The sequence below is a fragment of the Gossypium raimondii genome, chromosome 4 (genome assembly GCF_025698545.1).
Source record: "Gossypium raimondii isolate GPD5lz chromosome 4, ASM2569854v1, whole genome shotgun sequence".
Classification (NCBI taxonomy): domain Eukaryota; kingdom Viridiplantae; phylum Streptophyta; class Magnoliopsida; order Malvales; family Malvaceae; genus Gossypium; species Gossypium raimondii.
In genome coordinates, this window is record NC_068568.1 from 46,966,732 (window position 1) to 46,980,872 (window position 14,141).

At 37.6% G+C, this 14,141-nt stretch overlaps 1 protein-coding gene across 2 annotated transcripts in view; it reads left to right on the forward strand.

The window, feature by feature from the left end:
- The first annotated feature begins 649 nt into the window (after positions 1–649).
- The window catches only part of LOC105779651 (indole-3-acetic acid-amido synthetase GH3.17-like), a 33,517-nt gene continuing 20,025 nt past the window's right edge, over positions 650–14,141 (forward strand). The window contains exons 1-4 of one of the 2 annotated variants that reach the window (XM_012603260.2): positions 650–1,015; positions 1,107–1,208; positions 1,470–2,275; positions 2,403–3,164. In XM_012603260.2, the coding sequence (XP_012458714.2) occupies positions 738–1,015; positions 1,107–1,208; positions 1,470–2,275; positions 2,403–2,959 (1,743 nt within the window). In that variant the 5' untranslated portion in view covers positions 650–737 and the 3' untranslated portion in view covers positions 2,960–3,164. Of the gene's footprint in view, positions 1,016–1,106; positions 1,209–1,469; positions 2,276–2,402; positions 3,165–14,141 lie in introns of those variants that run through there. The other variant, XM_052629746.1, reaches the window with a different exon arrangement.

Consider the following 14,141-nt stretch of genomic DNA (forward strand, 5'->3'; position numbering starts at 1 on the left):
TATTATTATTTATTTATAATTATTATTAAGAAAATTTTAAAAATATCAAAATGATTTTTTAACAATAGTTCATGGACCAATTAGCTATTAACCCTTTACATTAAGGTGCATCGTTACTTTTTTAAAGGAAGAGTGATAAAAAATGTAACAATTTGATAATGTTAATGACTATTATATAACTTTTGAAAGTTGAGTGACTGAAATATAATTTTAAACAAAGTGTAGGGACAATTGATATAATTTACTCTATATAAAAATTATTTTATTTATTCGAGAAGTTTGTGGAGATTCGGATTTGTCCCAATTTTTTATTTCAAGGTGCGTTAGTGTTTCATGTCATTTATTACAAAAATCAAATATGTACCACAAAATATTTTATCAAATAAAATTGTAGATAAAGACAAATTTTTTATGATTTACTAATTATCCTCTCTTTGTTGGGTTTTTATTTTATCATTCTTTTAATTAATTGAAAATTGTTCATAAAAAAATAAAATAAAAATATTTTTATTTTATCAGACACACATGTCTAATTAGCTTTTGAAAATTGGAAGAGGCATAAATTGGTACGCAACCATTTCGTTGATGCCACGTTGTGTATTATGCGTGTCGACATGTGTGGGTCAAGTCCCATGAATCTTATTCTATTTAGCGTAGGTAGAGACTCCATTGCCAATAGCTAGAACATCCCCAAAAAGAAAACAGAAAAAGCTGTCTGGATCTCAGTAATAGGGCTGATGGCAACGAATGGGTGTGAAGGTAGGTTGAAGATGATTGAGGAACTTACCACAAATGCTGAGCAAATTCAAGACGAGGTATTGGGGGAAATACTACGTCGAAATGCAGGAACGGAGTATTTAAGGGGATACCTCCATGGTCAAACCGAGAAGCAGCTCTTTAAGAAAAATGTTCCCATGGTTACTTATGAAGATCTCAAGCCTTACATAGATAGGATTGCTAATGGGGAGACATCAGATATCCTTTTAGCTGAACCCATTACAGGGTTCTTTTTAAGGCATGCATGAATTTGTTGCTTTGTTTCTGTGTGTTTCGGGGTACTGTTTGGTTCCTTCTAATAGTTCTATCATCTGTTTGATCAAATGCAGCTCTGGGACTTCAGGCGGGCAGCCAAAGCTGATGCCTGTCACTGCTGAAGTTGCTAATAAGTGGGAATTATTTCGTGGCTTGTACGAGTCTCCTGCGATGAAGTAAGGAACCCATCCCTATTTTCTTCTAGTTTTTCTTTCAGCTGCTTGTGAATATATGTATATAAGTTACCAGATTAAGCAAATACATATAATATGAATATATGTATAATATACCACGCAGATAGTAACACCCGTATTTAGTAAATACTACTTGTACATATATAGCTATAATATACATAGTTGCTTTTCTTGCTTTTTGCATTTACAACGGCAACTTAGTCCTAAAACTAACTATTTGCCTTTATCCGTCTAATTTTAAAGGCACTTTGGTGACATCAACCAAGCCGGTAAAAGACTGGAGCTTATGTTTGCCAGACCAGAGATTGAAACTCCTAGTGGCCTCAAGGCAGCATCTGTTTCAACGAGCATATACAACGAGTGTAATTTTAGAGCCAATTTGCCTAAGCTTTACACAAGCCCCGTTGAGACCATCTTTTGCCCAGACCCCAACCAGGGCTTATACTGTCAATTACTTTTTGGTTTAATCCAACGAGACGAAGTTGTCAAGGTTGGTTCAGTCTTTGCATCTACGGTGCTAAGAGGTATCAAGTTTCTAGAAAATCACTGGCAAGAGCTATGCTATGACATAAAAACAGGTCGATTAAGCGATTGGATCACCGACTCAGGATGCAGAAATGCAGCATCATTGGTCATGAAGCCTAATCCAGAACAGGCTGACTTGATAGAAACTATATGTAATTGTAAATCATGGGAAGGAATAATCAGAAAGTTATGGCCTAAAGCAAGGTATATTTGGTGCATTTGTACTGGCATTATGAGACAGTATACTACAGAACTCGAGTTCTATTGCAGAGGGCTCCCTTTAGTTTCAGATTTATATGCTTGCTCGGAAGCTATTTGTGGGATGAACTTAGAACCTCTATGCAAACCTTGTGATATCTCCTACACATTTCTCCCTAACATGGCTTACTTCGAATTCCTTCCAGTAAAGAATGAACGTGATGGATCTATTGAAATGAAGAGCAACAATGAAGATACTGAACTTGTTGATCTTGTAAATGTGAAGGCTGGTCAGTGTTATGAACTAGTTGTCACAACTTGTGCAGGTAAAAGTTCCTGTTTTGAATATAATCAATTAATCAAATGCCATGTTCTAGTTTGCATTATGCTTCCTAGTTCCTACATTAACCTCTTAGATAATGATCTAATGTAGTTTGATGATATTCCTTTCAGGATTATATCGATATAAAGTTGGAGATGTTCTTATGGTGAGTGGTTTCTACAATAATGCACCTCAATTCCAATTTGTGGAGAGGAAAAATGTTATCCTAAGTGTTGATCAGGAAAAAACAAGCGAAACAGACCTTTTCAAGGCTGTGACAGAAGCAAAGGCTCTTCTCGATCCACTCGGATTCATCTTGACAGAGTACACTAGCTACGTTGATACTTCTTCTGCACCAGGTCACTATGTATTATTTTGGGAGATCAAGGGAAAAGAAGGCACGCATTGCAAAGAACTTGACCCAAAGATAATGGTAGAGTGTTGCTCTAGAATGGAAGAGTCATTGCATTATACATATAAAATCTATAGGAAAAGGAACATAATTGCAGCTTTGGAGATTAGGGTGGTAAAGCAAGGAAGTTTTGAGGCACTAATGGATTACTATGTGTCCAAAGGAACTTCATTGAGCCAATACAAAAAACCTAGTTGCATTAAATCTGAGGAAGCCATGAAGATATTAGATTCAAGAGTGATAGGAAAGTATTTCAGTCCCAAATCACCGTTATAATTAGTTTGCATCAGTTCTTGTTTAAGATTACCTAATCCTTCCTATGTATAAAAACTCAGGAGAATAATCCTTCACTTTATTGTGTAGGCATACATTAATGTTTGGTAAAGTTATTAATATCTTGTTTCGAACTTAAAGTCAAGCAATTGTTACACGCGTATTCTCATGTAAATTTTCTTATGAATCGTTTGATACATTGTGGGAACGTTGATATGGCTATATGAAAGGGCTTTATATGCATGGAAGAACATATTTGGGATATTTCTTAACGTAGTGGCTGATGCTCTCTATAAGGTAGGTTAAGTGGAAGAAGTTGTAGAATTGGGTGATGAGATGAAGGGTAATTTCCCCCTGATATTATTCACTACACCACTTTATATGCTCTTTATAACGTATTCTCATGTAATTTTCTTATGAATCATTCGAGGACATAACGAGCTTGTTTAAAAAACAAATGTAAATGTAGAAATATAATTATTAAAAATGAAATAAAGGTATAAAAAATTATATTTTTACCAAAAATTAATCCCTTATTTTATTCTTAACTAAAATGAGAAGAAATAATAAATTTGCTTGTTTAAAAACAAATGTAAATTAAAATGATATTTATTTTATTGTATTTATTAATTAATATAATTTATTATTAAAACTTAATTCTAAAAAGGGAGTCACTTTAAATATAATTAAAAGAAAAGGAAGTATTTTGAGTTTTTGATTAGCTCTTTCAGTTTCAAAATACTTTCTTTTTTAAATTAAGTTTATTATAAGCCAAATTACCAAAAAAAAGCCCTTTTTTTTAATAATTACGGAAATGGGCCAGTTTTTTTAATTATTTACCGGAATGGGCCATTTTTCGCGAAATCGCGGCCACGCCGTAGCGATGTCGGGTACATGACGAGAGATCGCGTCACGTCGGTAGCGACTGCCGACGTGGAAGGAAATCGTGTCCTTGAGGAAGCGATTTCCTTCACGTCGGCAAGCTCGCACCGACGTGGACGCGATTTACCGACGAAGCTGATGCACGGGACGCGATTTTGACGCCGATTTTACGTTTGTGTTTTCTGGCTTTTAGGGTTTAGGGTGCAGGCTTTTTAGGGGTTAGGGGTCCTGAGAAAAAAATTTTCGAGTTGACGTATCCGGTCAAATAGTGGGAAATCGCTTCTACTAGGATGCTATTTGAGAAGAAATTGTGAAATCGTGGCCTCGTGGACGCGATTTCGCTATAGTGGTCATGTAAGAAATAAATTTTTTTTGACGTTTTCTGAGCAAATAGTATAAAATCGCTGATACAAGGATGCTATATTAGGCAGAAATTGTTAAATCGCGCCCTCGTAGACGCGATTTCGCTACAGTTTGTCATGTTGGAAATAATTTTTTTGACGTTTCTGAGCAAATAGTGTCAAATCGCGCCCTCGTGGATGCGATTTTGCTACAGTAGCAAGTTTGGGCTGAGGCTATAAATTAGGCAGAAAATGTTCCATAGAATGCATAACTCACAGCAGAAACATTTTAGAGAGGCTAAGAAACTTAGAGTTTCAAAATGAGTGAACGTATTAGTGCTGTTATTTACTACGATGGTGAGGTTTGCCACACCGAGAATGGTGTTATTTTTTTGTCGGAGAATACGGTGCGACTGTCATTTAGCCAAAACATAGATTTGACAGAACTTTGTAAAAGAATTAGGCGTAAAATCTTGAACGACGCCAATGAAAGTTCATCAATGACGATCGATTTTGTTCTTCGTTGATCCGGTGACATATGACTCATTCGGACGTAAAAGGTGCTCGTAGCTTGGAGGCAATGGTGCGACTCATCTTGCTAGCGAGCAACTTATATTGAGTTATATGTACGCTTTACGCCGCCAAATGATGTACTTCGTCCGGTGTTCGAGATGTATACGACCCGGCCGACACTCGGTTAGCGTGTTACAAAATACGGAACAGCCTATGTTCGGTAGCGGTGTCGAATGCACTTCCCCCCCAAGACACTCTGTCGATGGATGGGACATGTACGTCGGTGGCTCGACGTTTGACGCAGGAAATACGAGCTGGGGTTCTGCATCAAGTTCTACTAGATGGCAATCTACATCCAATTGGGGACGTTATCAAATGCCCAGAAGAAGGTATGACGTACTACCTACGACATCAACCGGTGAGGGGACGTCGTACGCTGCAGATGATTGTGGGTCAGAAGGTGACTCTGATGTTGATTCACCTCGAGAGCCCGGGCCGGATGGTGCAGAGGTGGGATTATTTTCTGAACCGGAGCCTATTCCAACAGAAGGTGAAGATGGTGATAGGAGTGCAGATGATGAAGAAAATCCACGATTCAGAGCATACTCACCTCCAGCCCACATGCATAATGTCGATCTGTCAAATGATGATGCGTTAGAGTTTCCAAATCTACCACACCGGGTGCGTGATCGTACAAGTTTGGGGGTAGATCTCGGTGAACTTGAAGTTGGTAATCAATTTACCAATAAGGATAGTTTTATTGGTGCTTTGAAACAGCATAGCATCAAAAACGACGTTAATTACCACGTCGTTAAATCAAAATCTGAAAAGTTTGAGGCGAAGTGTGCGGTGTAAGACAGCACATATTCATGGAAAGTCGTCGCCTCGTTAAGGAAGAGGACAGGGTTGTGGGAGATAAAAAAGTACAGAGGTCCACATACATGTGCTGCAAGTACAATTAAGCATGTCTCTGAATAATATTTTTATTTTCTAATGTTGCATTATTTAATGTACTCCCTCCCTCTGTAGGTGTTTCAGAAGATCATCCAAAAATGGATTCAGCTATGTTGGCTAGCTTGATACTACCCACGATAAAAGCAGATCCTCGAACTTCAGTGCCGGTGATAATTGCCAATATCCGTAGCCAAATGGGGTACACGCCCTCTTACCGCAAGGCTTGGATAGCTAAGCAAAAGGCATTGGAGAAGATGCATAGTGGGTGGGACGCCTCATATAATGAAATATGGCAATGGTGTCAGGTGCTAGAGAGATACATCCCAGGTGCCATCACAGACCTTCAAACGGAACATGCGTACTACAACGGCCGATTGCTACGTGGATGCCAAGTGTTCAAACGCCTATTTTGGACCTTTAAGCAATGCCGAGACGCATTTCCGTACTGCAAGCCGTTGGTACAAATTGACGGTACCTTCATGTTCGGTAGGTACACTCATCGGCTATTGGTTGCAGTGGCACAGGACGGCGGTGGGAGAATTCTTCCAATTACATATGCAATAACACCGGGGGAGTCGTCTGATGACTGAGATTTCTTTCTCTCTAGGTTAAGGATGCATGTGTGCCCCCAACCTGATATCTGTGTTATTTCAGATCGGGGCGCCGGGATACTAGCTGCATTTGATCGGGAGGGAAGCTTATGGCAGCGTACACACCATAGATATTGCCTGAGACACGTTGCTTCGAACTACTACAGGCAATATCCGTCTAAGACGGAACGACGACAAGTGACCAACATGGGTATTTACTGTATAACTGTATTATTTCGTTTGTCAAATTGAATTAGTTTTATTGCTAGAAGCGGTATAAAATATTCGCTATGTTCTTATATTGGTAGGATATGAAATGAATAAAGATCGTTTTCATGAGATGTTGGCAATCTTGCGATCCCAAAACATAGAAGGGGCAGACTACCTTTGTAATATACGTTTCGAACAGTGGGCACAAGCATACGACGGAGGCCTACGATATGGCCATATGACGTCGAACCTGGCGGAATGCATAAATTCTGTTCTTAAAGGAACGCGCCATCTACCGATAACAGCGGTTGTACGAGAGACATATTTCCGTTTGGCGGCGCTATTTCCAAAGCGAGCAGCAACTTATGCAGGCCAGATGCAGGGTGGGCATGTATGGTGCAGTAAGGTAGTTCAAGAAATTAACAAGGCGAAGGCGAGGGCAAACATCATGCACGCTGTGTGTCACGATTGAGACAATTTATGGTTTCGCGTGACGGAGTTCGACATACTGCACCAAGGTGTTGTTGGCGGGCAATATCGTGTACACTTGCGAAACAGGACTTGTGACTGTGGGAAGTTCGATGCACTTCGTTATCCATGCGCTCATGTTATTGTAGCCTGTCAGAAACTCCGCCTGGATCCGCTTAGTTATGTGGACGAAGTGTACAAATTAGAAAACATGTACAACGTATGGAGACACGTTTTCCCACCGGTCCCAGATGAATGTAAGTGGCCGCCCGTATCTCTTGCTCCTTTTAAGTCATACGGATAGAGAATTACGTCATAGTCGAAGGGTCGACCTTGCTCCGAAGAGAATACGGAACAATATGGATATCCAGAAAGCATACGATCAACGTAAATTGTGCGGATGGTGTAGGAACCCAGGCCATTCAAGTCGATCATGCCCTAATCGCAATAGTTGAATGTAATTATAGAAAAAGCTACCTTTTATTCAATTATAGAAAAAGCTACATTTTATTCAATTATTAATTGATAATTGTATTAATTGTTAGTAAAATTATCAAATTACTACAATTTCTTAAATGTTAGTACCAGTCAAAACAGTTTACGAAATCCAACATTATGTAAAACTACAATTTCTTGAATGGTTAGTAAGATTATCAAATCCGCTGTTGTATGTTAGGGTTAGGGTTTATTAGCTTAAGGTTAGGGTTTTACATTAAGTTAGGTTAGGGTTTAGGGTTAAGTTAGGTTAGGGTTTTAAATTAAGTTAGGTTTTAATTTTAATTAAATTAGGTTAGGTTAGGTTTTTAATTCAATTAGGTTAGGGTTTTAATTAAATTAGGTTAGGTTAGGGTTTTTAATTCAATTAAGTTAGGGTTTTAGGGTTTTAATTAAATTATGTTAGGTTAGGGTTTATAATTAAATTAGGTTAGGGTTTTAGGGTTTTAATTAAATTAAGTTAGGTTAGGGTTTTTAATTAAATTAAGTTAGGGTTTTAGGGTTTTAATTAAATTAAGTTAGGGTTTTAGGGTTTAGGGTTCAATTAGGTTAGGTTTTTAATTAAATTAGGTTATGTTAGGTTTTTAATTAAATTAGGTTAGGTTAGGGTTTTTAATTAAATTAGGTTAGGGTTTTAGGGTTTTAATTAAATTAAGTTAGGTTAGGGTTTTAATTAAATTAAGTTAGGGTTTTAGGGTTTTAATTAAATTAAGTTAGGGTTTTAGGGTTTAGGGTTCAATTAGGTTAGGTTTTTAATTAAATTAGGTTAGATTAGGGTTTTAATTCAATTAGGTTAGGTTAGGGTTTTTAATTAAATTAGGTTAGGGTTTTAGGGTTTTAATTAAATTAAGTTAGGTTAGGGTTTTTAATTAAATTAAGTTAGGGTTTTAGGGTTTTAATTAAATTAAGTTAGGGTTTTAGGGTTTAGGGTTCAATTAGGTTAGGGTTTTTAATTAAATTAGGTTAGGTTAGGGTTTTTAATTCAATTAGGTTAGGTTAGGGTTTTAATTAAATTAGGTTAGGTTAGGGTTTATAATTAAATTAAGTTAGGTTAGGGTTTTAATTCAATTAGGTTAGGTTAGGTTTTTAATTAAATTAGGTTAGGTTAGGGTTTTTAATTCAATTAAGTTAGGGTTTTAGGGTTTTTAATTCAATTAAGTTAGGTTAGGGTTTTTAATTCAATTAGGTTAGGGTTTTTAATTCAATTAGGTTAGGTTAGGGTTTTTAATCAAATAATGTCAAACAAACTCGGAAAAATTTCTATGTGTATTACATCGTCATTAACTTCTATTTCATTACATGGGTATTGATACATGTTAATACGATAGTCAATGTCTATGACCGGGGGATTCGGTTCCACATGGCGGCCGTCGACGGTTACGCGCTGGATTCCTCCTTCCTCTAGCTTCCGGCGGCGGTTGTTCTTCCTCGGGTGGTGATTGTTGTTCTTCCGGTTCGGCATCCGCTTGTCAGACTTGGGACGATGATCCACCTTCAAAGAATAGTGAATGTGGAGGTGTTTGCATCATGAACGGCGATGGAGTTTGAAAGCCATGTGTTGCTGGCGATTGGTAAAAAGGAGAGCTCCCCGACAGCCCCCCTTGCGACCTCTCCTGCGGCGATGGCCTAGTTATCGGTGGTCCGCTCGGCATTACAGGAAATGGAGCTGATCCGGGCATTTGGCTCCAACCTGCCATAGGATTCGGAAAAGGATACATGTACGGGTTAAGGTACATATAAGGGCTAGGAAACTTACCTGGCATCATAGGGAAAGGCGATTGCGTGGGTATCATCTGTTGAATTGCTGCATCAGGTGTCTGCGTCGGTGCTCTCGTTGGGGACGGTGCTTCTATGGCCGTTGATGATGAGCCGGCTGACTGTCTGGGCCTCGTTGATGGGCTGTCCTCGTACTCTTGTCCCCTTGGATTTAGAGGCTCGCGCCTTTCCCTTCCGACACGTATTTGCCGCCGCCTCTCCTCTGGCGTAAGTAAATACGGCTTCCCATGGATCCTAAACCATGGCATGTATTCTGGAACGCACGCTAACTCGGGAACGATGATTTGTTCCCGAGTAGGTAGATACTCATGCCGATTTTCCCACATTTCCGTGTAGTCTGACCAGTATCTAGGCCAATCCGTACCTAATAGCCGAAGGTCGATTTTGTGGTACTCGTCAAACACCTCAGGGTCCGCAGGGATCGGTTGTCTACATCCAAACTGTCGTAGGACTCTGTCTGTCTGGTGGGGCTCCACAGTTGCGTAGTTGATCAACACCACTTTCACGTGCCAAGAGTTAGGGTTTTGTAAAAACTCTTCCGGGATTACTGCCCGGATTGCCGGATCCTCGTATGGTGTCCATTGAAACTACATGAACATGATAGAAATATTACTTATATACATAATACTAAATATCAATCCACTAGCGAATGTATGGAAATATCTATTTGCAATAATACTTACTTCTGCTTCCGACCGTTGGTCCAATAGAAGCCGTATATCTTCAAGTTCGGACGGTAATCCACGATAACTCGCCGGATGGTTCCACCTAACTAAATAAATTTTTAGCATACTTTTATTCTTACAAAATCTACATAACAATTTCAAAATGTAATATAAAATTTACCTCGTTACGAGTGGGAATGTCTATGGGTGGTTCACTCGAGGATGTAGAAATGGAAAGCGAAACCGTGCCCATGATTGCAGTAGTGACAGACATCCTCCGATTTTTGCTCTCCTCAGTTTCGTCGCGCCACACATCTCCCGATATAATGTTGCCAAGACGGCAGACCCCCAACTAAATTCACCGGCTCCTCTAAAATCAACAAGTTTTAGCAGCCACCTTAGATGTACACGGTTCCGTGACGTGTCGGCCATGAGATAGCCTCCAATTATTTGAAGAATGTATGCTCGAGCATATCGGAGTCTTTCAATTTCGGTTGAATCTTCATTCAGATCGGGGAAGGTCGCACGTAACCAGCCCATCTCCACCTTATCTCCATCCATTTTATCCGGAGCGGCGCCCAAAAGCTCGTAGCACACCGCCTCCCAATTACTAGATTGGGCAGACCCGGTCACTGGGTGCCCGTCCACCGGCAATCCCAAATGTAGATAGACATCTTCTAAAGTGATATAGTGCACTCTCCACATGGAAGATGAAATGTGTGCGTCTCGGGTCTCCACCTCTCGATCAACGCACTGATCAGTTTCGGCTCCAACTTGCATCCCCGGCCTACCGTCGCCACGTGCCAAAATCCCGCTTCCCGGAGGTAGTTCTCTACTAACGGTGATGGAGGAGCATGCATATTCCGAATATTGCATTCCAATACGCGATCTTTATCCTTTTATAACAAAAAATAAATTAATAAATATCTAAAAATACATAAATAAAAATATCTTAAATACAATTTAAAATTTAAATTTAATACTTACCATGTTCATTTGCTCCACCGATATGTGATTCCTATCAAGACGAATCAATGATCCGGCCATTGTTGAAAATTTTAAAAATTTTAAAATTATTTAAAAAAAATTGTATAATTTTCTTAAAAAATGAAATTTAATGGAAAAATAAATTTAATATGGATTTGGAGATTTTTTGAAGGAAATTGAGAGGATTTTGGAAGGAATTTGAGAGTTTGAGAGAATTTTGAAAGGCAATTGAGAGAATTTTTGAAGGGAATTGAGAGAATTTTTGAAGAAATTGAGAGAATTTGTTTGTGAAAATAAAATGGGTGGGGGGTTTATATAGTTAAAAAAAAGTTACCGTTGGCACGCGCGGGGCAAATCGCGTCCACGTCAGCGCGACCTGCCGACGTGGAAGGAAATCGTGACGTGGACGCGATCTCCTGTCATGTACCCCGACATCGCGCTGACGTGGCTGCGATTTCGCGAAAAATGGCCCATTCCGGTAAATAATTAAAAAACCGGCCCATTTCCGTAATTATTAAAAAAATGTGCTTTTATTAGTAATTTGGCCTTTATTATAGCCCTCTATCTTTGAACAGGAGTCAGTATAGCAAATCACTTGAGAAGGTAGTTCTTTGCTTTCCACTACCAAGGTACTAATCAAACGATCCACATCATGGAGGGCATGCCCCATTCAACCTTCCAATCTTTTCGGAAGGGTTTTGACCTCTCGAGGATAAGTCATTCATTATTGTAAATGAACTACCCACTCCCTTCAGAAAGGCATTGTCTATCTACCTTTGTGAATAAGCTACCTTACATATGAATGAATATAAACATTCTCTTATAAATATAATTATATTTATTTAAATATTAATAAAGCATGTTCCAAATTCATTATTTAAATAAGGGTAGTCAAAAGTCAACAAAGGGCACCTTAGTTAATATATATATTAAAAAGTAATCAGGATTGAATCTTAGGGTCTGTTTGGTTGACTAAAAATGGTTTCTGAAAAATAACTTACTTTTCTAGAAAAGTTAATATTTTCTGGTGTTTGGATGAATCTGTGTAAAATATTTTCTGTTGTTTGGCAGATTTCCTGAAAATATTTTAGGAAAACTATTTTAAATAAAACAAACATTTGAGAATTTATTATTATTTCATTGTTTAATTGAGTTTATTTTATATATATTGCAATGATTTATTTATAAATAAATACATTAAGTTAAATATATCATAGTCTTTGGATTATTAAGCTCGAATATTAACAATAAAAAATTGAAAACAACCAAAGCGAATAGATGATTACTAATTGTGTTATAAAAAACAAAGATTAAATAATAATAATAAATTAGCTTCCAAACCACAATTAATACTACAAATTAATAATATTATCCAAGTGCATAATTAGTAGTATATCACATGGTAACTACAATATTTTCCAAGTCCATAACTAGTATTAGACCACATAATTAGTACTACACCATATTAAAGCATCAATATATTCAACCTTGTGAAAATTTTTGAAGTCAAATTTTTCTATGCTTCGTACTTTTAGTTAAAAAAGCTTTGGCCTTAGATTTATAACCCACAAGATAATCAAATACACTACAAAAGAAGTCGTCATTAAATCCTTCTAACTCCATCCATGTCACTTCTTCGTAAGGAATATCTCAAACAAAGGAACACTAACTAAAGCAATAACGAGCTGCCTGACATAAAAGAGAATCAATCAAACAAGGTCAGAAAACAATCATTGAAATTACAAATCAATAAGTACGAGCAAGAAGTATAAGAAAACTTGAGCCAATTCAAAATGTATAAACAAGAAATGCTCGTAACAGCAACACAAATACATGTACAGACCAACAAACAAATGATGTATAATACATATGAAAAACGGGAGTGATTACCTAGGACACAAAATTAAACACTATCATTCAATTGAATCAAAATACATCTACAAACCAACAAACAAACGTAAACTTATACTAAAATCAATGATTAAGTTCTCTTTTAGAAAATACAAAGGTATTAGTTGTCTTGTTGTGATCATGAATCTATTTACAATATCAGATATGGTTTTGTTAAATACAAATATGGCCCAAACCCAATAGGAACTAGGGTTTCAGAACCCTAGTCCCTCCTCCAGCGCCGCGCCACTTGCTACTATGTGCGTCTGACGCCTCCTGCCACTGCTACACGGTCACCTGCAAACACGCAACAAGAGAAGCAGAAGTAGACAAGACTAAACAATAGCAAAAATTGAGTTTTTATTTTCTTTCGGCTATAAAGTTGAATGTTGTAAAAAGAAAAATGGGGGCTTCTTTTTGTACGAAGACATTAAAAAGAAATACAAAAAAGAGAAAAGGTTAAAACTTTTTGAAAGGTTTTTTTCAAATATATTGTTTTTTTATATTTATTTTATACAAAAATAAAAAGAAAATAGGAACGTACCTAAATCGCCCAGTGGTTCCATTGACGGAACTCCTTGCGCCGTCGTCTAAATCGGGCTTAAAGAAGGGGTATAGTTTTTTTTTCTTTTGGCCTCTCGGGTTGAAAAGGGTCGGGCCTAGGAGTGCACTGTGAAACGAGGCTGAAACACTTTTTTTGTGCAACACCAGCCACCGGCCACGTGGCTCTACGGCAGCGGCCACGGCCGGAAACCTAGGCTGGATTTTGAGGGAGGGTTTGAGTTGAGAGAAAGTTTTGTTTTTTTTAGAAGAAAAGAAAAAATGAAGGATTTAAATTTTTTTTTTTGGATTTTATAGCATTAGAAAACGACACTGTTTTGGAGTTTGGGTTCAGAGACCAAAACAATGTCGTTTTGGTCTCTGACCCACGCACGACCCGACCCACCAGAGAGGATTCGCTTGTTTTCAATTAGGGGGATATTTGCGCAATAGATTCCTCCGCTTTCGCGCCGTGGTGCAATCTGGTCCCTATTGTTTATTTTTATTTTGGCCACATAAATTATACATTTGTTTCATTTTGGCCCGCATTGAAACGCTGCACTGCGAGGCTAGAAAATTGCCTAGTTGGTCCCTCATCCTTTGAGCGTGTCCCATTTTAGTCCCAAACCACCCCTTTTTCTATTTGTTTACAATTTAAACTTTCGAAATTTCATTCAGATTTCAGTTTAATCCTTAACATATTTAATTTCAATTGTTGTTTATTATTTTTAAATAAAAAAGATTTTATTAAATATTCCATTTAACATTTTATTTATTTATTTATTTATTTACTTGTCTTTAACTTTTAATCTAACTTATATTAGTTTTTATTTTATTATTATTATTATTATCTGATTGGCTTGTTTATATTATT